Below are 27,214 nucleotides of genomic sequence, written 5' to 3' on the forward strand. Positions count from 1 at the left end.
GCTTCCATAATTTGGCTATTGTAAATAATGCTGCTATAAACATAGGGGCGCATATATTTTTTTGAATTAGTGTTTTTATGTTCTTTGGGTAAATACCCAGTAGAGGAATTACTGGCTCATATGTGGAATTTAAGAAACAAAACAAAGAGGCAACCCACAGAATGGGAGAAGATATTTGCAAATGACACTACAGATAAAGGGCTGGTATCCAAGATCTATAAAGAACTTCTCAAACTCAACACCCAAAAAACAAATAATCAAGTCAAGAAATGGGCAGAAGACATGAACAGACACTTCTCTGAAGAAGACATACAAATGGCTAACAGACACATGAAAAAGTGTTCATCATCATTAGCCATCAGGGAAATTCAAATCAAAACCACATTGAGGGCGCCTGGGTGGCTCAGTTGGTTAAGCGACTGCCTTCAGCTCAGGTCATGATCCTGGAGTCCTGGGATCGAGTCCCGCGTCAGGCTCCCTGCTCAGCAGGGGGTCTGCTTCTCCCTCTGCCCTCTTCCCTCTCGTGCTCTCTGTCTCTCATTCTCTTTCTCTCAAATAAATAAATAAAATCTTAAAAAAAAAAAACACATTGAGATACCACCTTACACCAGTTAGAATGACAAAAATGGACAGGGAAAGAAACAACAAATGTTGGAGAGGGTGTGGAGAAAGGGGAACCCTCTTACGCTATTGGTGGGAATGCAAGTTGGTACAGCCACTTTGGAAAACAGTGTGGAGGTTCCTCAAAAATTTTAAAATAGAGCTACCCTATGACCCAGCAATTGCACTACTGGGTATTTACCCCAAAGACACAGATGTAGGGAAAGAAGGGCCATATGCACCCCATTGTTCATAGCAGCAATATCTGCAATAGCCAAACTGTGGAAAGAGCCGAGATGGCCTTCAACAGATGAATGGATAAAGAAGATGTGGTCCATATATACAATGGAATATTACTCAGCCATCAGAAAGGATGAATACCCAACTTTGACATCAACATGGATGGGACTGGAGGAGATTATGCTAAGTGAAATAAGTCAAGCAGAGAAAGTCAATTATCACATGGTTTCACTTATTTGTGGAACATAAGGAATAGCACGGAGGACATTAGGAGAAGGAAGGGAAAAATGAAGAGAGGGAAATCGGAGGAAGAGATGAACCATGAGAGACTATGGTCTCTGAGAAACAAATAGGGTTTTAGAGGAGAGGGGGGAGGGGGGATTGGTTAGCCCGGTGATGGGTATTAAGGAGGGCATGTACTGCATGGAGCACTGGGTGTTATATGAAAACAATGGATTGTGGATCACCACATCAAAAACCAATGATGTATTGTATGGTGACTAACATAACATAATAAAATTTAAAAAAAACAAAACAAAACAAATGAACAAAGAAAAAGAGACAAACGAAAAAACAGACTCTTAACTACAGGGAACAAACTGGTGTTGCCAGAGCAGGGAGGGGGTAGGATGGGCGAAATAGGTGGAGAGGATTGAAAGTACACTTATGGAGGAGCACCTGGGTGGCCCAGTCAGTTAAGGGTCTGCCTTTGGCTCAAGTCATGATCCCAGGATCCTGGGATCGAGTCCTGCATTGGGCTCCTTGCTCAGAAGGAAGCCTGCTTCTCCCTCTGTCTGCCACTCCCCCTGTTTGTGCTCAGTCTCCCTCTCCCTGACAAATAAATAAGTAAAATCTTTAAAAAAAAAAAAAAAGTACACTTATGGTGATGAGCCCTGAGTAATGTATAAAGTGTTCAATCACTATATTGTACACCTGCTACTAATATAACACTGTATGTTAATTATACTTTATTTTAAAAGTTAATTAACTTTTTAAAAGAAGTATGAAATACAATAAAACCTAGATCTTTAAAGATTTTTATTTATTTAGAGTGGGGGTGGGGCAGAAGCCCAAGCAGACTCCACAATGAGCATGGAGCTGGAACAGGGCTTGATCCCATGACCCTGAGATCATGACCTAAGCCGAAATCAAGAGCCAGATGCTCAACCAACTGAGCCACCCAGGCACCTGTATTAAATTAATTTTTTTAAATGTCAGTAAAATTTGTGTTGAATATAAATACTTGCTGACATAGAAAGACATTCATGATGCATTCTAATGCCATCCATTCCAGAGTATTAGAGTGGTTAACTGTGTGATGGAATTATTGGTGACCGATTTTGTTTGTTTCTCTATTGTCTACATTTTCTACATCCAATACAATAATTGAGCAACTGGAAAATGGGAAAAATTACTTTTAACAAAGATGAACTTTTTTATTTAACAATAAATTGGGCAACGAAAGGAAGGGGTGTGAGAGAGAGAGAACACTGCCCCCCAACTTTTGCAATTAACTGGGTGTGTTCATTTGTATTGGCAAAGGTGGGGGACAGGCGAGCAGGTTGACAATGGCTCTATGACAGGTTGCAATTCCACTTTGAGGCAGTACTGTAATAAAATGTAGTCTATGTGTGTTCATTATTTTGCATAACGCATAATGCCCAAGCATGGGTTTGGTTATGGTTTCAGGGACTTTCATAAGCGTTTTTTGCGACCTCTACTGGACATGGCTGGTAAAGCCTAAACTTCCTTCAGGGAAGTGGTCCATTTTCTCCATAACTGTTTTTTGTGAAGATACAGGGGAGAGGAGGGAAGATTGTTACCAAGCCCAACTGTACTTTCCTTTAACTAGATATACGAATGACCTATACCAAGTTCACAATTGAAGATCACACCCTGATAAGGAAGAGGAACTAAAGAGAGCTTCCTCTAGCCTCTTCCAACTGAGATCCTATAATTCTTTGAAATGACAAAGAATCTTGCTCAGAAGCACAAATGACTTGAGATTTCTAAGAAGAAGAAGAGGAACAACAACAACAAGAATCCTGGTCAAGAAAATAAAAATAGAAAGGGAGAGAGAATAGAACAAAATAGTTCCAAATTTTATCTTGAAGACCAAACATGCCAAACAGCCATGATGTTTTTGGAAAGCAAAGTGAATTTGACCAAATATAAAAATATGTAATAAAGTCATGATAATTAAAACAGTGTAGCACTGGTTTCAGATCAGGGAGAACATGGGAATGGAATAAAATGCTAAAAAATATTACGTGGGAATTTAGCGTATGATAAAATCACATATTTTTTTAAGATTGTATTTATTTATTTATTTTTTTTTTAAGATTTTATTTATTTATTTGAGAGAGAGAGAATGAGAGAGAGCACATGAGAGGGGGGAGGGTCAGATGGAGAAGCAGACTCCCTGCCGAGCAGGGAGCCCGATGCGGGACTCGATCCAGGGACTCCAGGATCATGACCTGAGCCGAAAGCAGTCACTTAACCAACTGAGCCACCCAGGCGCCCCTATCTATTTATTTATTTATTTATTTATTTATTTAGAGAGCATGCATTAGAGAGAGAATCTTAAACAGGTTCCACGCTCAACATGGAGCCTGATGCAGGGATCCATTTCATGACCCTGAAATCATGACCTGAGCTGAAATCAAGAGTCCAACGCTTAACTGACTGAGCCACCCAGGCGCCCCATAAAATCACATATTAAATGAGAATTTTCTACTTGACAAAAGTATTATACTACATCCCTACTTCTGGCCTTATAAAGCATATTATCAAAGTCAAAAACTGTTAAAAAAAATAACTGGAAGATTTTACTGCATGAAAATTATGAATGGTCCTACCTCAAAAAAAATTAAAGGACATAATGAACACTGTAAACAAAAACTGAATCATATACAAACAAGGGTTAATATAATTAATATACAGTAAGCATTTAGAATTTATAAAAAAAGAAAGTACAATTGAAACATAGAGAAAGTACATAAGCAAATCACAATATGAAAAAATAAATAGACAAAAATATGAGAACAAAGGTAGGAGAAAAAGTTCATCATCACTAGTCATTGAAAAATTGCAAACTAATGTATAACCAGTGTGTAAATTATATGAAGTAGGACTCAGAGAATACTACTGGAAATCAACCTTAGGGGTGCCTGGAGGGCTCAGTCCGTGGAGCCTGCAGCTCTTGATCTTGCAGTTCTGAGTTCGAGTCCCACTTTGGGGGTAGAGAGTATATAAAAATAAAATCTTTAAAAAAAAAATCAACTTTAGGGGCGCCTGGGTGGCTCAGATGGTTAAGCATCTGCCTTCAGCTTAGGTTATGATCCCAGGGCCCTGGGATTGAGCCCCGCATCGGGCTCCTGGCTCAGCGGGGAGTCTGCTTCTCCTTCTCCCTCTGCCTCTCTCCCTGCTCATGCGCTCTCTCTCTCTCTCTCTCTCTCTCTCTCTGTATCTCTGTCTCAAATGAATAAATAAAATCTTAAAAAAAAAAATAATTTTTTAAAAAAATCAACTTTAGCTTACCCTGTTCCTGCTTACCCAAACTCCAAACCAACTCTGTAAGGCTGGAGGGGTTTCTGCTCATTTCTCTGATTTAAGAAGGAAAAAAGAAAACATTCTGATTTCAGTAACTAAAATGTCCAATACTGTGTAATAGTCACAATTCTGAATTCCATCTAAAGGTGAAGCTGCATCCCTCTGCTAGTTCAGTCCTGTTCTGGATAGGGTGATTGTAGTGGAAACAAAATGGCAGCCGGGGGAGGAAGTTCTCTATTTCCTCACTTTGTACTTTTACCAGTCATGTAGGATCCTTCCCTACCCCTCATCTCTCACCTCTGTTGCTGACCTCTCTGGGATGACTGACAGGCACAGCACCTGATAAGGGCTGAAGTATGTCCACCTCCCCCCACCAACCAATATGTGTTGGAGCCCCAATTACCCCCTTCACCCCCCTACTCCCCACTTCCACCCCCCATCCACTGTACCCCAGAATGTGACATTATTAGGAGAAAGGGTCTTTACAGAGGTAATCAAGTTAAATGAGGTCAATAGGGTGGGCCCTATTCCAGTAAGATTAGTGTCTTATCAAAAGGGGAAATTTGGACACAAAGACACACATAAAGGGGAAGACTATGGGAAGAGAGATAGGGAGAAGATGGCCATCCATGAGCCCGGGACAGAGACCTGGGACAGCCCCTTTCTCACAGCCCTCAGAAGGAACCAACCCTGCTGACACCTTGATTTCAGACTTCAGGCCTCCAGAAATGTGATGCAATAACCTTCTGTTGTTTAAGCCCCCCAGTTTGGGGTACTTGGTTACATCAGCCCTAGCAAAATGATACAACACCCAACAGTAGTTGACTCAGTTCCCAGTATAGAGTATAGCCTTTCTCTCATGGGTGCTTTATGGATTCTCCAGAGAAACACACACACACACACACACACACACACACACACAACCTACCCTAACTGCCGAGGATATCTTGATGCATGCAAATTCATCTCTGCTGCATGACTGGCTGGTTGCATACAAGTCTTCCCTCAGGCCCTGGACATCCATTATCACATCTCTTCCAGCTTCTTTGTCCTTGATCCTCAGTGGGGTCCTGTTAGACGGGATGTAAGAAAACTCTAAACCGGCACACTGCATGGGGGTCCACATCTGGTGAACAAGGTATGCACACCTTTGACCCACCACCAATGGAAATGTAACTACTTCCCAATGGCAGCCCTCTACTTTGCATCAAACCTCCAGACATAGACTTTTGTCAAACATCAATCCCCCTCAAACAGAGGTCCCATATCAAGCTGAGTGGTCTTGAAATGTTTCTTATTAAGCTTGATGGAGCACCCCAATACCTTGCCATTAGAGAGGGAGAGTGGAATTCACAATATACCAACAAATCTGTCCAAAGAAATCTTTAATGTAATCTCCAGTCTCTACTTCTTTTCTTGATCCTCCCAGTGCTTTTTACAGGCTGGAAGAAAATGGAGAGCTAAGAATTAACAAAACCATTTCCTACCACCTCCTTTATAAGTCCTGCCCAGGGGGCACCTGGGTGGCTCAGTCGGTAAGGTTCCAACTCTTGGTTGTGGCTCAGGTCATGATCTCAGGGTCCTGAGATCAAGTCCACATTCAGCTCATGGAGTTTGCTTGAGATGTTTCCCCCCTCTGCACCTCCCCCTGATCGCTCGCACTCTCCCTCTCTCTCTCTCTCTCTCAAATAAATAAATAAAATCCAAAATCAATCAATCAATCAATCAATCCTGTCCAGAAGGCCCAGCACCTCGCTCTGGAATGCGAGGATTACCACATACACTGGGGCTTCAGGCAAAGCTGAGTCAGACACAATCCTGTTTTAACAGCCTGTTATAAACATAATATTGGATATCATTTCTCTCCTTTCATATTGGCAGAGCTCTAAACAAAGGTGTGCAAGGAAACTCAGCAAGAATGTGGATAAATAGGCACTCTGATACATTGTTGGTGAAGATCAATCCCTTTGGAAACTTCCTTTATCCCTACACCCTCAAGATATGTCAGCAATCATCATTAGCCCACTGATCTACATTTGAAGGGTCTCCTGACTAAGTTTTTGCTAGACAGTAGTAAATGACCCCTCAAGCTCCTGGAAACCTTAGAGACACTATCCCTAACCCCCTCCCAACGTGCAGGTACATATTCAGTCACTGCTCACAACCCCAGTGCAGTTCTTTCTACCCACGGGTCCTGTCCCTGTGCTTTAACAAAAACCACCTTTTCTGCACTGAAAACATCTCAAGAAATCTTTCCTGTTTGCTCCCGGACTCCAAAACACCACGTCAGTATCATTGCTTTTAGAAATGATCTACACCATATGGAAGCTAAACCGATGAAGAAGCTAATACTAACTAGCCCTTTGAGAAGGTTCTGTGGGCTTCCTGGGGTGAGGAAGTTCCATGGTGACTTATTACACCATGATATTATGATTAGAATCTGATAAGCAAAAATCCAGTCTTTTTATTAAAATGAGAGAGTGGGCACACACACGCGTACACAGACACAGACAACAAGTGTGTGGGTGCCATTTACGTCAACAACCAGACCTGGAACTAGGCTAGGCTACAGGTTTCTGTTATCTTGTGATTTTAAAATAAGGAAGATTAAAAACTGAGATGCCAGGTAACTTTCATACAGATGGGAAAAAATACAAATCGCAGTGGATATAGACCTGCATGATCCAAAAACAATGCTTTGCAGCTCTACTCTGCTTTTTAAATTTTCAAAGTGCTCAGAGGACTGATTCTCAACTTGCTTAGGCATTAGAATCACCCATGGGGCTTAGTTCACAATAGGAATCCCTGAACCCCACCTTCAGAGTTTCTGACTTAATATGTAGGGACGAGATACTTGTATTTATATGAAGGTCTCAATAACATCTGATGCAGGTGGTCTGAAGACCAACTTTTGGGAGATTTTAGCAAACCCATTCCCGTAAAAGTAAGAACAGCAAGGTTTTTATCCCTACTTTGTATCATATTAGCTGTGTGGCAAATCGTTTCATCCCAGAACATCAGTTTCCTACAAATAAATACAATAGAACTATCAGAAGAGAAGTGTAAATAAAGAGCTGTGAGAACTGGAAGGAGGGAAAACCATTTTTAGGGACCAGGTAAGACCTCCCGTCCCTCCTACCATTTTCACAACGCTTTATTCATACTTCTCTTCTGATATCTCAACATTAGCAATTGTATGCTCATCATATTGTCCCTACCTAAACATAAATTCCTAAAGAATAGGATCACTGGTTTTTCCTCTTTGTGTCCTCCATTGTAGCTGGCACAACTCTTGCAAAGAAAAATAGACATCATTTGTCATAGTTACTATTTAAATGTAAAACTCTGAATTCACTTTTTTCTTTTAAAATAAACGAGGTGGAAGTTGGGGAGGAGGGCACCAAAAGACTTAGAGACCAATCAAAGAGATTGTTCTGACACTTTACTTTCCATCCAAAACAAAATTACACAATATTCAGCTTGAGATTTCTAAATGCCTGAGCACATTCAGATCTCCGACTTTGGGTGGAAGGGAGCAGGGAAGAGCTGTCTAGAACCTGACACTGGCTTGGGAGGCGGGACAGTTAAACCCTTTCAGAGAACTGCTCTAAAAGGACAGAAATGGTTGGCTGTAATAAAATCCATTAACTCTTTTGAGACAGCTTCAGTGTGCAGATAATCAAGAAGTGCCTAACACAGTGGACAGAGAAAGTTCTCCCAGTAGCTTTGCAAGCATTACAGGTTTTATTTGTTGCCATTTATGAAATTAATCTCTGGGGAAAGACCACGCACAGATTTAGCGTGATTTAAATACAACAGACATCGGTCTCAATTTGTTAATCCCATTTGTGTCCTAGAAGCTTGGGGAAAGATCCTCTCTCATTCTAAATATTAAAACGTTTCAGACCGATAAAAATAACTTTCCCAACATCCTCCCAGAAGAGTCGTGCATTATTTTAACTTGATAATCAAGTTTTGATACAGCCCAGTCCCTGGGGTCCCTGGAGTGACACAGACTCAAATTCTGATCTTACCGTTTTCCTGCTCTGTGACCCTGGGTAAGTTAAATCCTTTGACCCTCGGTATGTTATCTGCAAATGGGTGTCACGACTTCCTTATCCCCTGAACTCCTTAAAAGACCACACGCAGTGACGAGGTACTGAACGCCTAACATACTGCAAGCCCACTAAAGCTCAAACAATGGTCAATCAGTGGGCTTTTCCTAATGTCTCTGAGCTGCCCCCTAGAGAAGCGGCGTAAAGCAGTGATCTGTGACACACGACCCGCTCAGGGAAGCCAGGCTTTCTCAACACGGCGCTCAGCGTAGGAGAGCGCAGAAATCCCCACCCGCCTGCCCGCATCCAGGGAGCGAGCGAGCGACCCCGGAGTGTACCGAGACGTCCAGAAGCCTGAAGCGGCGCTGGGCGTGGCTAGCACACGCCGGCGCGGGAACGCAGGCGACGCGCCCCGGTTTCTTCCGCTTCCGCCGGGACTCTCTGGGGAACGGACCTTTGGGAACGCAACTTCCGGCCCAGCCAGGTGCAGGGAGTCGCCGCGTTCGCCTTGGGGATCCCGTGGCGGCCGGGCTCGCGTGGCCATGTGGCGGCTACTGGCTCGAGCCGGTGCGCCGCTCCTTAGAGCGCGGCTGTCAGGTCAGGAGGCCCTCGGTCCCTCAGAAGACGTCCCCACCCCGAGTGCGGCGCCTAGGCGGCTCCGCCGACCATTGCCGCAGAGCTGAGTAGGGGCCGCGCTCCCTCGCCGCGGTTACTCGTGCGGGGGGTCGACGCCCGGAGACCCCTGCTGGCTTCCTTGGGGTGGGGCTTGGTGCTGGGCCTGTGAGCCCATTTAGCGGAACCCGCGGCCCACCATCAAAGTCAGTCCGTCAGGACTGACTTTGGTCTGGGTCGTACCAGGCCCAGGTCTTACCGCTTTCGGATTTTAATTTGATTTGCCTTTGTAGATTCTTGGGCCATCCTGCCCGCCAGTGCTGGCCTAAAGACGCTGCTCCCGGTGCCGACTTTTGAGGGTGAGAACTCTTGTCACTTTCGTGTTTGTCTTTTCTCTGATGGGACCTGGAAGAGGGTAGGCGAGTTCTTCTGCTTCCTCTTCTCCGTTCACTCGCTCAGTAAATATGTATCGGGGGCATGCTGTATGCCAAGAAGTGTTGTGAACGGTCGGGATATAGCAGAGGACGAGAGACCCACAAAGGTCCCTGCTGTTACGGAGCACCTGTGTAATGGGGTATCTCCCCTATGGCCTCCCACTGTATGGCGCTGGTCCACCCCGAGCCAGGGCTCATTGCCATCAAATTTGAACTTCTGATGTTCTCCCTAAAGGATGTTACATGTATGCAGTCATATAACTATATGTGAAAAGCATTCACTTGTTAAGTGTAAACGTTAAGATAGACCACAGTTTTGTAAATATAATTTACCATGTCTTTAATATATTGGAAATCTTAAAAAAGAAACAAAAACAAGCAAACAGAAAATACTAAAGTGGTCTTGACCTCTGAAGGTTTTATCTTCTACAAATAATTGTGAAACTACTGAATGCTCTGGAAGTACATACGGATTTGGAGGTGAGAGACAGCATCACTAAATTTCTCTATAACTGCTTATAGAAGCTGGAGGAGAGGGATGCCTGGGTGGCTCAGTCGGTTAAGGGGCTGCCTTAGGCTCAGGTCATGATCCCGGGGTCCTGGGATCGAGTCCCACATCCGGCTCCCTGCCCAGCAGGGAGCCTACCTCTCCCTGCCGCTCCCACTGCTTGTGCGCGCGCTCTCTCTCAAATAAATAAAATCTTAAAAAAAAAAAAAAAAAGAGTGGAGGAGAGCAGGTGGCAGTTTCTATAAGCCTATTAGCCAGTTGATAATTTGGTATTTCCTTGAAGACTCCTGTTTTAAAAATATTTGACTCCATGATAAAGCCATGCCTTTTTTACCATAGATATGTTTAAATGACTTAATTTTTTCCCCAGTTTGTCGGAATGTCCGACATGAAAAAGATGTACTGTGTCTGGCGTGCATTTCAATCCACCCGCCCTCAACATAGTAAGCTGTTGCACATTGTGGGAAATGCACAGGTGCCAGCATGAAAAGCCCCTGTAGAAATACACCATAGATCAAAGGATTCCTAGGTTGTAGGTTTCCTAACAAGAATGTGGCAGAGCAGAACTTAGGTATTTTCATGGACAATGTGGTGTTCTTTCCACCACCTCTATTAACATCCAGAGAGGCTGTGTAGTATTTGAAGAAAAAAAAAAGTCATACTGTCTGACTTTGCTGTTTTCACTGGATGGCTTAGACCAGATTATAAAACGTCTCTAGGCCTCAGGTTCCTCTTTTATAAAATGGAGATTTAAAATGGTACTTGCCTAATGTTCTGTTTCTTGAGCAGGGTGACCATTAATGTGAGTGTGTTTATGCATTCACTTTGTGATAATTCCCTGACCTGTACATTTTTTATTTGGCCCTTTGATTATGTGTGTTAAACTTTAAGAAGGTCAACATTTTTAAAAAGGGAAGGCTTAAAAAATTATCAGGGTTATAAAGTTGTTTTAAAGATTGAGATACTGCACATCAAGCCTTCAGCTCAATGTCTAGCACTTAGTAAACATTGGGGGGAAAAAAAGTTAGCCAGTGTTATCTGTGACAGTCTTAATCTCTGTACATTCCCAGATGGTCTCTTTTCTAGTGTTAGGCAGAGAGCATTTCCTTTGAAGGTTATATTATCTTCAAAGGTTCAGAAACCTCTCCATTAATACTCATCATAACCCAGAGATTCCGGTGTCAATAAAAAAGCATCCGCAGGGAAAACCTAATGTACTTTTAAAAGTACTTTTCAGTGGTAATTTTAAGATTTCCACTTGATTGATATAAATCTTTCTAGGAAGAAAATGGATCCTTTGAGATGTGTGGTTTTATTTCTTCTTGGTTGTCTGTGCTCCTTTTAGATGTCTCCATTCCTGAAAAGCCCAAGCTTAGATTTGTTGAAAGGGTACCACTCGTGCCAAAAGTGAGAAGGGAACCTAAGAACTTGAGTGACATCCGGGGACCTTCTACTGAAGCTACTGAGTTCACAGAAGGCAGTTTTGCAATCTTGGTAAGTGAGTTGTCAAGCAGCTACAGGATGGAAGCCAGGACTAGCAAAATCTCATGCCCTTGGAGTTCATTCTCGTCCTCCACGGGTTTTATTGAACTGCCACCATTTGCTGTTTAAAGGGATGTGCACTACCCAGTAGACATTTGAGTTGTGTGTCTTTCTTTTTCATGTCAAGTGAAAATAATGTAAAAACAGGAGAAGGAAGGCTACCTAATTGGCCCCTATAATCAGACTATGAAATCTGCTCAGGCCTCTGGTGAAAATAAAACTATCCATGACTTAGGATGTGAGACAGCGGTTTCCTCCCTAGAGTAGCTTCCCCGGAGGCTTGATGTCAGTAGCTGCACAAGTGGGTGTGGACTAGGATTGATTTCCCATCAGGCAGCCAGAGCGATATTTTACAGTCCTTCCCCACAGGCTGCTGATCCGCCCCTGGCAGCCTCTCACAACCTCATGCCCACACCCTGTCCCTCACTCTACTCCAGCCACTCTGGCTTTGGCTCACACTCACCAAGCCATTCCTCTGCCTTTAACTGTTGTGTTTTCCCTTGACTAGTTCAAGCCATTCTCATCTCAGCTTTAAATATCACCTCCTCGTAGACGAAGCATGAGAGACTATGGACTCTGAGAAACAAACTGAGGGTTCTACAGGGGAGGGGGTGGGGGGATGGGTTAGCCTGGTGATGGGTATTAAAGAGGGCACGTTCTGTATGGAACACTGGGTGCTACACGCAAACAATGAATCATGGAACACTACATCAAAAACTAATGATGTAGGATTAACATAATAAAAAAAAATTAAAAATAAGTAAATAAATATATATCACCTTCTCGGGATGCCTGGGTGGCTGGCTCAGTTGGTTAAGCGTCTGCCTTCAAGTCAGGTCATGATCCCACGGTCCTGGGATCGAGCCCTGCATAGGGCTCCCTGCTCAGTGGGGCGCTTGCTTATCCCTCTGCCTGTTGCTTCCCCTGCTTGTGCTCTCTCTCGCTCACTGTCTCTCTGACAAATAAAATCTTTTAAATAAATACCACCTCCTCAAAAAGGCCTTCCCTGGTTATCCATTGAAATGGGTCCACCTTGTTTTCATTTATTACTGTACCCTAGGCTTTTCCTCCATGGTACACAGAACTTTTTATGTATATCATTGAAGCTAAGTTACTGTAAAAGAGTGCATAAAAGATAACTAAGTCCCCACGTATTTCTAATTCTTTCATCCACTTTTAGGCACTGGGTGGTGGTTACCTCCATTGGGGCCATTTTGAAATGATGCGCCTGACAATCAACCGCTCTATGGACCCCAAGAACATGTTTGCTTTATGGAGAGTACCAGCCCCTTTCAAGCCCATCACCCGCAAGGGTATGGGACAGCGCATGGGGGGAGGCAAAGGTGCCATTGATCACTATGTGACTCCTGTGAAGGCTGGCCGTCTCATAGTAGAGGTGGGTGGGCGTTGTGAATTCAAAGAGGTACAAGGTTTCCTGGACCAGGTTGCCCACAAGTTGCCCTTCCCAGCAAAGGCTGTGAGCCGTGAGACTCTTGAGAAGATGCGGAAAGATCAGGAGGAACGGGAACAGAACAACCAAAACCCCTGGACCTTTGAGCGCATAGCCACTGCCAACATGCTTGGGATACGGAAATTCCTGAGCCCGTATGACTTGACCCAGAAGGGGCGGTACTGGGGCAAGTTCTATATGCCTGAACGTGTGTAGTGAGAATGGGAGACATAAATGTACAAAGGCTACCAAGAGAGAGAATCTACATTTTTATTCCCCTCAGCCTACCCTTACAGTCTTTGGGTGGCTCTGAGATCTAACCGAGGAGCAGTATATGAGTAAATTATTTCTGAGAAATTGTAGAATATCTTGATTTTTTTTTAAGTGCATTATATTTATATCAAATAAAGTATGAGTATCACCTCAGGATATAACTTTTCATTGGTCATTCCTAATCTTTAAATGATTATGAAGCTGGCTTCACTGACTGTTAGGGGGTCCAGTTCTCCCCAGCTGTAAGATGAATGTCTTCAGGGCTGAAACAAATGCTTCCATCTCCCACCTCTGGTATAAGGTGGATTTAATATCTGCACGGGTTTCCCTGCTGTCAAAGTCTGCTTCACATTGCTTCACTTTTGCCAAAGAGCTACAGTAGTACCTGTTTTTCTCAAACTGAAAGAAATCTGAAGAAGATTTTCGCTTTTACAAAATGGTAGTTGTTCACTGTACATCATTTCAGTTTAGGAATGCTCTACTTTTGGACAGTGGGAGAATTCTGTACCTTTTATAGTACAGGAGCTAGTTGATATCTTTACTAGTTACAAACGTTTTTGGAAAGCAAAAAAAACAGCAGTACATACATTAATTGATTGAACAGATATTTATTTATGTCCAGCTACCCATCTCTCAATCTTGGAAGGCAAAGGGGGATGTTGGACAATACAGTAAGGAACATACCATTGCCTTTTAACACAAGGAACTTTGATAAAGGTTGTTGTCTGGCCTTTCCTAGGTCTGAAATTCTCTGAGGGTGAGTGTTTGGCTCTACCTTTGCTTCCCTGTAGGTTCTAGGACGGTGCAGTGTGCCACACAGCACTCAACTAGTTACTGTTGGATGAATAAAGGCCCCATGTGTTCCAGATCCCCATGCTTCCACCTTCCTGTCTGTCTTTAACAAGATTCATCTCTTCCAGAGCTAGCCAGCAGTTTTCTATCCCCTATAAAACTGAAAGAAATACAAATGGATAGAAATAGTAAACCCTTTGCTTTTGAAAGTGGGTAGAAAACAGCACACTGACTTGAAATGTCAGCTTTTTTTCTTAATCCCACTTTTGGCTAAGGTCAAGTATAGTATCTGTTCTTACCAGTTTAATCCCACTTTCTTAAAAAGATGTCCCACAAAGAAAGTAATCTACTTTCAAAAGTACAAATATATCTAAACAGTCACATGGTCCTCAAGAGTTGTACATGGTGGTTCTTAATGTATTTTTAGTGAAGCTCTTGTAATATAATTACTAGATTGCATTAGAACACATCTGAACCTTGAATTGGGGCCATTGTTTGGGACAGTTTTATACACACATTGTTGGCCAACAAAATCAGTTTCAGTTAGCACCACAAACCATATAAGAAACCATGGGAGTGGTAGCCACCTGTCACCTCTGACCTGACCTCTCATCTCTGCTACGGTTCATGAGTATGGTGCTGATGACTGCTGGGAGTTCAGTTGCGGTATAAACCTGTTTCTTTTGTTTGGGACCCACACCGGGTTACTGAACCACAATCCTGGGGCCAGCCAATCTTTGCAGAGTGAGAGACTGTCAACTCCATCACCACCCATAAAAAAGGACTTTGTATGTCACAGTAAAGGGAGGCCTGTCCTATTTTTGCATAAGTGAATCAGCCCCTTCCCAGGTATTTGCACACAGCCTCTGATACTAACAAACCCATTTACTACTGATGCCTTAATAGGTTTCAGAGTAAAACCCATGGACTCAACCGTTAGCAGAAATCAGAGCTTAATTACAGGTAATTAAGTCAACTGATACTTGAACATCCGTAAGTGGCAGGCACTGTGCTAAGCATTGGGGACGCTGCTGTGAGCAAGACCTGCATGGCACCTATGGTTAGATCATCTTCACTTTAGACTATTAGACCCTGAAGAAGGAAGTAGATGGAGGGCTGGTCAAAGATGAGACCTAGAAGAACCTGAAGAGCAGACGTAACAAAGGCCTGGTGTTGATCAAAGAGAAAATGAAGTGCTGATGAGCTGGGTGTGCTCCAATACCTGCCTGGCTCTGTTTTATTTCCTGGACAGGCACGTATTCTCCAGCCCACAGCCCCTCCTGGACACCATCTTCCTAACCAGCCTCATGTTGCTGTGCAAACTGTTCCTTCAGCCCCGCCCCCACCCAATTCTGCACTGTCCTAAGTCTACCTTTGCATAACTTTCAATAGGTGGTTGATGGACACCCTGTGTCATAGGTTTCATAATGGAAAGAGGAGTAGCTGTTGAGGAATCTGCAGTGGAGAAGTGATGGCACCACAGAAGCGAAAGAAGGATGAAAAATGCCGACCGAGGCGCCGTTGGGGAGGACTGCAGGAGAGAACGGAGGGGAAGAAAATCACAGGTTATACAACAGGATGTCCGAAGCCAGGATCACCAAGCCCTTCCCCTGCAGTGGCAAAGAGTCTACTCAGCGAGTCTGCACTAACTAGCCTGAACCCTCAAAGAGAGGAAATTAATTTACTCTGGATTTACTGGCTGGCTCTCTCCTAAGGAGTTCAGGGTGCTTCCAATGCAAGAACTAATTCTCCTTTAGCCATTCCCAGACACCACTGCCCAAATTTTGCTGCAGGAAATCAACATCCTACAAAGCATTCTAAACAGAGCATTCTGCTACCAGCCCTGGTTATGGAACGGACTGCCACCTGCCTTCCCCATCTACTGCCAACTCATTATTAACACATTTTTCTATGAAAACTTTTTCCTTAGTTCTCTCCAGCCTTTATCTATTCTACCACCTAATCCCACCCAAATCTGGGAAACCCAGCTACAAACAACAAATGCCCTAAGGACATAAAAGTAAGTGAAAGTACCTCCCACCCTCCCCACAGCTGGCTCACCTTTTTCAGGCAAATATGCCCCCAATGGTAGAAGCTAAGATGATCGCAAGGATAATACAGCAGATCATGATCATGATCTTCTTCTGCTCATCCAGACAAGGAAAGAAAAAGCATGTGAGAAGCAGTGTCACTGTGCAGAGTTGCAAGGGAAGGAAGACAAAAGTGGATCCAGACATGGAGGAAGATGTGAAGGGAAAGGGAGATGGATCTGGCTTCTAGAACCCAGGACGTGAATAGAAGCATTGCTTTCAGGCGAGATACTCAAAATTAGATCAACAGCAATCTCTAAGGGTGTTTAGTATGTTGTTCTGCCTTCTGGATCCCATCACATGAGAGTTATCCCTATCCTCTCCTAGAGCCAGATACCCACGACAAGTGAACCACATTCCTGGTGGGAGTACCTTAAACCTGAAATTCAAATGTAGTTCAATGTATTCTTTGAGAGTTAAACCATTTTCAAAATTTAGAACTTTTGATCCATCTGGTCTGGCACGTGGTTAGAAAGGATTTTAACCCTTTTTCCAAAACCTAAACAAAAACCACCATATGGTGGCACCCAACCACTATTTTGCAGGGAAATAGAGCCAGAACTGTTTCACAATCAATATAAAGTAATTTATTTTTAAATTATCAATAAAATAATCAAGTTTACATTTAAAAAATACAAATGACAAAAAAAACCCTTCACTTGTATTCCAAACTAAGCCCCAGGGCTCAACAAAGACCTGTGATTAGAGCTTGTCTTTCCTTGTTGCTGGAGCCTGTCCACTGTCCTGACTTCATAGCCATGGGTAAGAGGGCATCCCCTTGGCTCTGTCTGAGTGCTGAGCAACGATGAAGTACATAGCCTTTGCAAAGGAAGCCAAGGGGTAGTCCCTGGATTAGGTGCTCACCCTATCCTAGAAAGTTAAAGCTAAACTATACATCAGGGAGACTGGCAGAGAATCTAAGGGGGTCAGCATAGTCACTACACTTGAAATCATTTCCTGGCTGTTGCTTCCTACATGACAAGAATTGGGGGAGACAAAGAACCTGTCAAGCTCATTAACCTGGTAGCAATACCAGCTACTCAGTAGTCCCCGGTCTCCCCCAGCTGACTCAGCCCTGGAGACGGGATCATCCTAAAGGCCAAGGGAATGATCTCAAATTGCTCTGGGATGTTCTCAGGACAAGCCTCACCTATGCAGCAGTGGGGAGAGGTGCCAAAACTTGTCATACCTTCTGTCTGCTAAGCAGAAAAACTTAAGGGGGTCAATTTAGTCCTCACCCCAAAGATCTATGATTGTCCCAGTACTCACCAGAAAACAAGGTTTCTCGATGACACCAGATCACATTTCTACTATGATTCATTTGCAGATAAGCAAATGTCTCTTACCTAATTTTTAGCCTGTTGGTTTGTCTGTTTGTTTGTTTGTTTCGAGGTTATAATATTCTCCATTTCTAGTTTCCTACTTCCTGAGTGACACGGGCAAATATATACATACGTCTCACACACATGATTATAAAAATACATCTGGAATATATCAAATGAGTGACTGAATACTCGCACCAATCTGAGCATTTTCAGAGCCTGAGACTCAAGCACCTTGTCCCTGGCCCAATTTTAAGTGCCTGGTTATTTTTCACCTCAAGGCAATGGCTTCACAAAGCATCACTCCAATGGAGAACAGCCAGTTTCCAAGAGTCAGAGAGGGAAACAAATATCCTATACCCTCAGCCTTTACAAATGGTAACCTAGGACAATCGTATCATGCTGGTGCCTCCTTGAGTAAACATGAGAGAATACAACATAAAGATTGAAGTTGGCCACCAAGCTGAACATACTAAGAGCTTAATTTAAAACTGAACTTCAAACAAGTCAGCTTCTAAGACCAAAATGACATCTGCCAGTTCCACATATTTTCAAGACATAAGGAAAACAAACTGTGAGGACCAAGACCCTGCCAAGTAGAAGGCTCAAGCCAAGCCTTATTGTTGCCACACTTAGAAGAATCCTTTGTGTTGTTAACGATAACCCCCTACAAAATACACTGCAATTTCTGGAAGGAGAATACTCCATGAGGTAGAAAATACAGCACCTTGGGAAGGTTTGGAATGGGCTTTCCAAGGTGCAAGGCATAATTTGACACATTCAGAGGGAACAAAGAGAAGCTGGGTTGGTTCGTACTGTCTGGGAGAGAAGGCACTTCAGAGTTGGTGGGGCAGGAGAAGGTTTTGAGGAGAACTCAGGGTTGCATCAGGTAGATTAGCTTCCTCCGGGGCTAAATTGTTTGCTGGGTCAGGTCCAAGGACGGTTACAAGGAAACAAAGGAACAGGTCGCACTCTCTCACAGGAAGGCCATTCAAGCTCTGTTCCCGTCTGAAGACAAGGGTGGCCACACCAGGCTGGAGTGAAATCGGGTTCTAAGAGAGGCAGGGGAAGGAGGAGCTGATCAGTACACAGGATGATGGTGGAGAGCAACATTAACACTCAGTCACAAACCTAGAAGGTGGAGACGGAAGGTCAGACATCACTGCAAAAAGGAGAGCAATGGAGAAGTCAACAGTAAACCTGAGAAATCCCGTAGACAAACCCAAGACAGGACCCAGAAATAAATATCCTGTCGTGAAAGAAACAAAAAGCCATATTAAAAATAAATCCCTGGGCTTTTTATAATCCTTCACACAGGCTGTCACATTCCGGTGGAAGGACTTGCCAGGGGGTGGCACAGTCGATCCACAAAAGCTACCCATTCTCTCTACGGGGCCCCCATCAGCACTTTTCAAATACAAGTTCCAGAACTTGAATCTTCTCCGTTACTCTCCTACTCCACACTTCTCTCACACAGTGAAAAGAATAAAGAAAAGTTCAGGGGTCATCATGGCTGCTCCATCTTAAGTGCTGGGTAGGCTCGGGCAAGTTTCTTAACTTTACTGTGCTTTAGAAGAGTTTCCCATCTGAAAATGCGGACAATGTTACTATCCTAGAACAGTACCTGGCACACAACTGGGGAGTCAAAGGAAGGCTGTCTTCCCTCCCTCCTGTTCAGAGACCTCTTGCCCTCAGGCCACATGGGGGGGGGGGTGGTCCAGACCTAAAAGCAGCAACCAGTCCCGACTTTATGAAATACACTACAGTAAACAGCCCAACACTACTCAGCGATGACACAGCATTTTGGAGATCAAGTAAGTCAACTAAAAACAATACATTAATTAGTCTCCTCATTTAAAAAAGGAATTCATTTACATTCTCAAGAAGAAGTTGATGTTTAGTGCTATAAATATCTAACTTCGAGACCCTCTGGTCACATGGGAGGAGGAAGAAGAGGCACACGGAAGCAAAAATGAAGAGAAGAATCAGGTCTGGTTACCAACATGGAAGTATGTGTCAAGTATTAAAGACATTGGTATCTATTACCCTCAGCAACCAGACTTCTTTGAATTCATAAGAGAAAACAGCAATGAGAAAAATAGAGGTTAGTCATACTGTTTGTTACAGTAACACAGTAATCACAAAACTCTAACTTTGGGGAAGTATTAAATAATTGAGAGTATATTCACAATCTTGTGTTGAATATTAGATTTACAAAGACATTTCAGTGATGTGGAATGATGCATAGGATTTTTGAACTGGGTCTAAAACCATCGATAACGTAGTCTGAAGTCTGTGAAACCATGTCTGAGTGTGTGAACATGCCACAAGGTTATCAGCAATAACATTAAAAATTAATTCTGTTCACCTTTTCTGTGTTTTATATGTTTTTGTTAATATGACATCCTATATTTTATTCAGAAAAGTAATATTTAAGAAGTTACAAAAGTGTTAACAGTGCCAATAATTAGATCATTCCCGTCGTGCTGCTACTATGCACATGAGGCCCTGACAGATTTAAAGAAATTAATAGCCTAAATTTTAAACTTACTCTCCTCCAAGGTTCTCTGGACTTGGTAGACAATGATAAATGGCTACCTGGTTTTACAAAGAGAAGCTAAGATGTAGGTAAGAACTCTCCTAGGCCCACCATCAGCTGTGTGTTCAAACTTGGCCCTGTGACTTAATATCTCTTTAAGCCTGAGTGTCTTCGTCTGTAAAATATGATAAACAACAGCACCTACCTCAAGAAGGTATTGTGGGGATTCGAGGACGTTGTATGAGGTGTTCAATACACGGTCTGGCACAACTCAACACTCAAAAATGTTAACTGCTGTATCATTCAAGATCCAACCCGTCAGCCACAAACAAAACCCCACCACCCCAAACCCCAATCCAAAGCTTTGTTTACACTAAAAAGGGAATGGAAAGCAAAGCCCAACATCCATGAAAGTCAGCAAGAATTCAGAAGATGAACCCCAGACTCAGGACACAGACTGTACCCAATTAGGAGCATGCTTCCCAAGCAAAAGGAGCAAAAATGTGCTCAGGTGTGCCAGGACAGGTGGCAACATACAGTGTAAGACAAAGAGCTGGGACAGAGTCCCCAGGAGAGGAACCAATGGGAGCCCGGCCCAGAAGAGAACTTCCCCTGGCACCAGAAGCCCAGAAGAGTATTTTAAGGAGATGAAAGAAGGCACAGGTGATGGAAAGTCTGAGAGAGCTCAGTGTGTGTGTCCAAGGACAATCACAAGGGAGGAGCATTGCCATGTGAAATCCCAGGCCAATTTCTTAAGAGGGAGCCAATCCAGAATCCCCAAGAACCTTCCATTTACTTACATTTCAGTGCAGCAACCACTCGGGCTGCCATTACTTCAGCCCAACGGAAAGTCCAATAATCAATGCTAAAATGCCCAGCAACACCACTACTACTGCAATGATAATTATCAATTTCTGGAGAGGATAAGAGAAACAAACAAACCATTATTACAAACAACCAAAAAACAACAACTCATCCAAAACCCAACCCCTCTCACCTCTACATTGAAAGCCTCTTATCAACCCAAATAAGACTATAGATCTACATAAAGACATTCTATTAGGATATTTTATATATCTTAAGTGACTTCCTGGCTAGCAAGGCCAGCAGATGGAAATATGGAGCTTCTGTGGGCTCTCGACTCACACTAAGTCTTGCACATGTGGACAGATACAAAAGCAACCATCACGGGGTCTCCGAGCAGCAATAAGCCAAGGTATCAAGAGACCAATTTTTCATTTTCAAGAAGAAGTGTATGTTTTCAAGTAGTCCTAATTTCAAACTTCTGTCTGTCTTTCCCCTAAAGCATACGCCCATCCATCAGACCCAGTCCAGTGACTGGGGATCAGAAAGCAGGATTGCAGTCCTATATTGAGCCAACCTTGATTCGTCAGGTGAAATAATTTCCCAACTCCTTGAATCCCTGCACAAGCAATAGGTAAAGTTGGAAGAAAATCAAAGAACTGAAGAAGAAAATTATCAGAGCCCAGGAGAATAGTCAGAAAAGAACAGTCTAAAAAGCACAAGCCACCAGAGCTGGCTACCACAATGGGCAGAGAAGTTGAGAAGTTCTCAAGCAACAGGGACACCAGGAGAGGGGTAAATATGCTGGTGTGGGGGAAAGAGCATGATTGGAATCTGAATTTGAATCCCAATCCTATACTTACTAGGTGCCATGAAGCCAATTACTTAACCTCTGACCCTCAACAGTTTCACCTATAAGTAGGGAATAACAGATGCTCCATAAGATAGGAGGTAATGTTGTATGGAGATCAGCACAGCACCGGGTTCACAGTAGAAAAAAGGGGGGTGGGCTTGGTTAATGGAGTGGAAGAGAGTGAACAGGTTTCTGAAGAACAGAGGAGTCAAGTGTAACATCTGAAAGGATCATGAGCTCCATCCAGGAGAAGTCTAACGCAATACTGGGCAATGCATCCACCCTGCAGAACTGTCTTCAAGTGTGGGTTCTTGGGTAGAGAGTATGTGAGCCAGATCCATGCAAGGCACACCAGGGGAGAAAGGGCAGCTACTCTCTGGGAAAGGCTGACGTAGGTGTTGGGATGAGGCCAGGACAGAAAGGGAAGGCAAAGGATCAAGTACACAGGTGGGGAGGACCAGAGAGAGGAGAAGCAAGCCAGACCAGTGGAGACTAAGGTGCTCACCCTCCGAGCTTCACTCTGAAACTTGACAGCCTTTTTGGTATCTGCCACAGCCCGCTCCACAAAGCCCACTGACTGATCCATGTTGTTCTCGATACGGTCAATCATGGCTCCCTTTCCCCGGATGCAAGAGGTGGTGGCAGGAGAAACAGAGACAGGCACAGGGAAGAGAGAAAGAGCAAGAGACAGCAAGGAGAATGGACTCTCTTCTCTGAAGGCAGCCGGAGAGTCTCACCTTCCGGGCCTGACCCTGGTACTTCACAGCTCTTTTCGTTTCTTCCCGTGCCTTCTCCACATGGTCCACTGTGTGCATGACATTCAGCTCTATGTTATCTAGCATCTCACCCTGCAAAGAACAGACATGAGTCACACCCCATAAACCCACGCCAGGAGAGTTGGAGCTCACATGGGGACGGGGCTCTTGGTTATAATCCCCGGTGCAAAGAGGAGCATCCCGAAGTCTTCTGTGGGGCACACGTTCCATCTTACATGGGATTACCTATGGCTCCCCAGGCCCTGGTGGTGGTCACTCACTCAAGCAACACTCAGTAAATTACTTCTCTGGGACAGGCACTGCATGGAGCACGTGGAGCACAATGTCGAGATGCCTGGCAAATACATGTTCTAACAGATCCCACCACCACCATTCTGTTTTCAATTAAGCATATGAGGAGAGGAACCAAAATAAGAATATCTTAGGGCATAATAACTGGGATGCTGGCCTCTTCCTAGTCGTGCAGACCTGAACCAAGTTCATTTGGCCTGAGGCAAGTTTGTTGCCTAGTTCTTCAGAACAGACTGGCCAACAAGAGCTGCTCCGTAAACATCTAAGGTTGGGAACATCTGCTTTCTCCAGGAGAAACTCCCAGGCCCCTAAGGTGACAGACATTGGGTTTATCTAGGCTGTCTTGTTACATCTTATATCTCCGTGGTTATTAAGAGACAGTGATCTCTTGGCAAGATTCCCAACCATCTCCCAGCGATTACTTCCTGACGAGGAAGCACGGTCGCTCTAGTTAATTCTGGGCATCTTAGGATGGGAACGCCCCTCACCTACCTCGACCTGCCTCAACCCAACCCGTTGCTTTACGGCACTCTATAAGCAGAGAAAGGCACTTACCATCACTTGACTCTCAAACCAAGTCCTCAGCAAGGCCGCGAGGAGAGGAGAAAGAAGAGCAGGGAAGGAGGCACTTAAGGAATGGTCTCAAAGGCCAGCAGGGAGCAGAGGAAAGGCACCTGGGCCCTGAGCAGGGGACGGCTGTCGGAAACCAGCCAAGCAGTGCTCGGGCTTCAGGCAGGTTTTGCAGCCCTTCCACAAAGGAAGCTGTTTTCAGTCCCTTCCAGGAGGGCAGAACAGCTGGAAGTGCATGGTAACGGCAGCACACCTGGACCCCGTGGCGTCTCTGACTTCATCATAAGAACAGCAACCACCTGACCATGTGGAGCCAACACCCTATGCAGGTGACAGAGACTTACAACCCTGAACAAACATGCCCAGGGACAGAATAAGGTGACAAACCATGAGGGTTTCAAGTGTTCCTACAAATATTATTCTACCTTTCCTTCCTTCATTTTGTTATCTGTTCTTGTTCCTTAGCAAAAGGTGCCAAAATTTTTGGAAAAACATACAGAAGAAAAAACAAAAATGGGAAAAAAATTAAAACCTCCGCGAAAGCTAACTTTTCACCGTGAATTGGGGAAATGATCCTGTTTTCAGTGTCACCCATGAAATTGTTCCTATCAGGAGACTGCTTTAAGGCATCCTCATTAAGAACCCACATCCCCACTTAGAAGGGAAACAAGAGGTGCAGGCGGAAGGAGGTAGTACTTGACTGAGCGCATCAAAACCCACAGTAAGCAGAAGTGAGGCCAAAGGAGCAGGCAAGACGACAAGGATGAGCTGGCACTCAGGAGGGCATTCCTTTCCTGGGACACTGGGATCCTGCTACTCCATCATGAGGATTCCCGATGATTCCCCCACTGCAGCTCACTGACCTTCCAGTCCTCTCTTCTCAGGAGGACCTGAGCTTTCCTCCCTCTCCCCAGGGTGGTGCCCACTGCCGGTTACCTGATTCTCCACCAGCATGGCGATGTCCACAAACATGTCATGAAGCTCCTTGATGCTGCTCTCCAGCCTCACAATGTCCTTGTGCCGCCCCTCGATCTCACTGAGGGCTTGCTTGGAAATCTGGGAGTCCATGATCTACAACAGGCCACACAAAGACCAATCATCAGCCGGCACCCCTGCCAGAGGCCCCACTCGCACTCCGGCCAAGCCCCCTGCCCCCCGGCCTCCTTGCACCTGCAAACCTTCCCACACCAACCACACAGAGCTCCACGGCAGCCTCCCCTCTCCACGAGAGGGGCGTGCATCCCAGCTCCCAGACACTCACCCCAGAAGTGAATATGGCGGGGTTCCCACTCTCCAGCATCTCCTCCAGCTCCTCATCTGTGGTCTTTTTGCCGGCTTTATAACAAAAGAAGTAGAGCATCAAATACAAGACCAAACAAAGCACACCAATGCAAAAGTTCCCTGAAAAGGGCGCCTGGGTGGCTCAGTTAAGCATCAGCTATTGACTCGGGTCATGACCCCGGGGTCCTGGGATCGAGCCCCACATCAGGCTTCCTGTTCAGGGAGAAGTCTGCTTCTCCCTCTCCCAGCTTGTGCTCACTTGTGCTCTCTGTTGCTATCTCTGTCTCTCTCAATTAAATAAAATCTTTAAAAAAACAAAAAAAGTTCCCTGAAAACCAGGAACACGGTAACTTCACTCTAAAGACCGTGGCCTTTATAACACATCCCCAAGAGCTCCTGACACGCCTTACTTCCAATTTCTCCCCTAATCTAATCCACCCTTAGCATTACAGGTGGTTACCTTCCTGAAGGACATATCTGACCACATCCCTTCCTAGCTCAGAAAGCCGACTGGCCCGTTCACTGTGCCTCGGAGGATCGGGAGCCAGTTCCTAGGTGAGCCCTCCATCCTCCACCTAACCCCACATTGCTCTTCCCAAGGGCTCCCCCTTCCCAGGCTGGACAGTGGCAGCACTCCTAAACACACTTGCTTTTCTCTGACCACTTCCTGCTTCACATACTTCCTCCACTTAGAGCCCTTGGCACCCTGTAGTGCCCCAAGTCCCTGAAGGGCGGGGCTGTCAGAATATGTCTGCTCCTCACAGCACCCAGTGCCATCCTATAATCTCATAAGTGTTCTCTGCTGTCAAAGACACAACAAAAAATATCATGAGTCCCCAGGACGGCAACTGTCAGCAAGTGCCTCCCCTCCATGTGAGGAAATGTTGGCGCCCACAGGAACCAAAAGACCTGGGCCCGACAAGCATCATGCCACCTTGCAGCCCACAATGGGGCATCAGGTGCACTGGTGCCCTAAGGCCTCTCCTGGACTTGGGCACAAATGCAGCAGAAGCCACAAGCAGGGGTGCTGCTCCTCGCTCTCCCAGTTCTCCCGACTTGGGACAGACAGCCCCGTGGCAGGGAAAGGCGAAGGGGCGCGCACCAACTTCAAACACGTACTGATTTCGAGCTGCCGCTGGATTCGCCCTTTACTGCGTTCACGGAAGTCCACCTGAGCCTCGTTGTATTTGGTCATCACCTCCACAAACTTCCGGGACAGGACGGAGTGCTGTGGGAACCATGCCAAGTGCAGTAAGCCCCCAGGAGCTGATGGCCAGGGACCCCACACTGTTATAAAGCCCACACCTCCGGCCCCATCCGGCCCAGGCTGTGGCAGCATTGGACTTGGAAGCAAAAGACCAGGTATGAGACTCAACTTTCTGCTTTCCTAACTTTACACCATCAGGAGAGTCTGCTGACCTTTCCAAGGCATGTGTTCAGCATCTGTTCACCTGCCCTGCTGACCTCACGTGATAATCCTGAGGCCAAAGGAGAGCCCTGCATCCACACGACTAACTGTGTTTTTCTGGCACAACCCTTGGCTTGCTTTCTAAAGCTGCCACACTCCCTTCCAAATCCAACACCTGCCAAAATCCTTGAGTTCTTACCCAACCTGACCTTCCTAACTTCCCTTGCTTATAAGTCAATGCATTCACTCCAGAGCCCCCTGTGCCTGTGTTCCGATCTTCACCATTATTTATTCCTTGCCCACTCTCCACATCAAGGCCTATTGGCTTCTCCTTTGCAAAATCACCAGTATTTATACCCTTTCCAAACCCGCTAGCAGCACGCACATTCAAAACAGAGTCATTGCAAAAGCCCAGCAAGAGACCCACCTGCCTCTCGCCCGTGCCCCACTCTGGTCCAGCTTTCAGGAGGCCCCCAGCCTACCTCCGAACAGACTGCAAGCTGAAGTAAATGCACACAGGCCACCTGATCCTATCCAGGTTCCCCAGACAGGTATTCAAAGATCTCTGCAGTACAGCACTACATTCTCAATCAAAATTCAATGGCCACTAGCCCACAGCCAGCTTTTCTCTCCAGACAGGCTGTTCTCTCCATGCCAGCCCCCCACCCCTGCCCCCCCCCCCTCACTACCACTACTGCTACTAACACACACCCCGCTCCTGTCCCCAGGCCTCTTAGGGGAACCTCTCGACCCCTGAACCTGGCCATGTTGCCACTCTCGCCCATCCAAGGCCCAGCCCCCTCTGACTACCCCCAAGTCTTCCCAAGCTCTGTGAATGCGGAGAGCACCGTGCACTCCTGTTAGGTCCCATGTGATAGCATCCTTCTGCCACTTGAACATGACTGCCAGTTCTTTGAGGACATGGATCATATCTTTGATGACCACCAGAGAGCCTAACTCCGACTGGACAACTAATGACCACAGTCTTCAGAGAGACCTCTGTCTCCTCCTGACTAAAACAGGAGGCCCACGAACTCTGAAGCTGTGCCCTAGAGGAACCTTGGGAAGTTCTTCCTGGGCCTCCTTAGAGAAGCAGAGGGTGGCAGAGGGGCCAAAAGGGCTGGACTCTGGCCCCTCTCCTGCTTCAGCCTGGGCAGCTCTCCTTTACCAGTTCTTCCAAATGAGTCCAAATAAGAACTGTACCTTACAAAAGAAAAAAAAA

At 45.1% G+C, this 27,214-nt stretch overlaps 3 protein-coding genes across 3 annotated transcripts in view; 1 reads left to right on the plus strand and 2 right to left on the minus strand.

The window, feature by feature from the left end:
- Window positions 1-8,886: 8,886 nt before the first annotated feature.
- Window positions 8,887-13,474, plus strand: MRPL16 (mitochondrial ribosomal protein L16). Its single transcript, XM_044919442.1, has 4 exons — window positions 8,887-9,044; window positions 9,353-9,418; window positions 11,347-11,495; window positions 12,724-13,474. The coding sequence occupies exons 1-4, from the start codon at window positions 8,990-8,992 to the stop codon at window positions 13,207-13,209; spliced, it is 756 nt and encodes a 251-aa protein (XP_044775377.1). The 5' UTR covers window positions 8,887-8,989; the 3' UTR covers window positions 13,210-13,474.
- A 4,984-nt stretch (window positions 13,475-18,458) lies between these two features.
- On the minus strand, window positions 18,459-25,857 carry LOC123326185 (syntaxin-3). Its single transcript, XM_044919311.1, has 6 exons — window positions 25,704-25,857; window positions 24,559-24,638; window positions 24,240-24,374; window positions 22,404-22,514; window positions 20,810-20,923; window positions 18,459-18,522 (listed from the first exon to the last, which is right to left on the minus strand). The coding sequence occupies exons 1-5, from the start codon at window positions 25,777-25,779 to the stop codon at window positions 20,840-20,842; spliced, it is 486 nt and encodes a 161-aa protein (XP_044775246.1). The 5' UTR covers window positions 25,780-25,857; the 3' UTR covers window positions 18,459-18,522; window positions 20,810-20,839.
- Window positions 25,858-27,136: 1,279 nt separating this feature from the next.
- LOC110576161 overlaps window positions 27,137-27,214 on the minus strand; it is a gene marked incomplete at its 5' end in the record, with an annotated part of 34,787 nt that continues 34,709 nt past the window's right edge. Inside the window, one exon of the mRNA XM_044919564.1 lies at window positions 27,137-27,195. Within this exon, the coding sequence (XP_044775499.1) occupies window positions 27,137-27,195 (59 nt within the window). The remainder of the gene's footprint in view (window positions 27,196-27,214) is intronic.

Source organism: Neomonachus schauinslandi, chromosome 11 (assembly GCF_002201575.2).
Source record: "Neomonachus schauinslandi chromosome 11, ASM220157v2, whole genome shotgun sequence".
In the NCBI taxonomy this organism is placed as follows: Eukaryota; Metazoa; Chordata; class Mammalia; order Carnivora; family Phocidae; genus Neomonachus; species Neomonachus schauinslandi.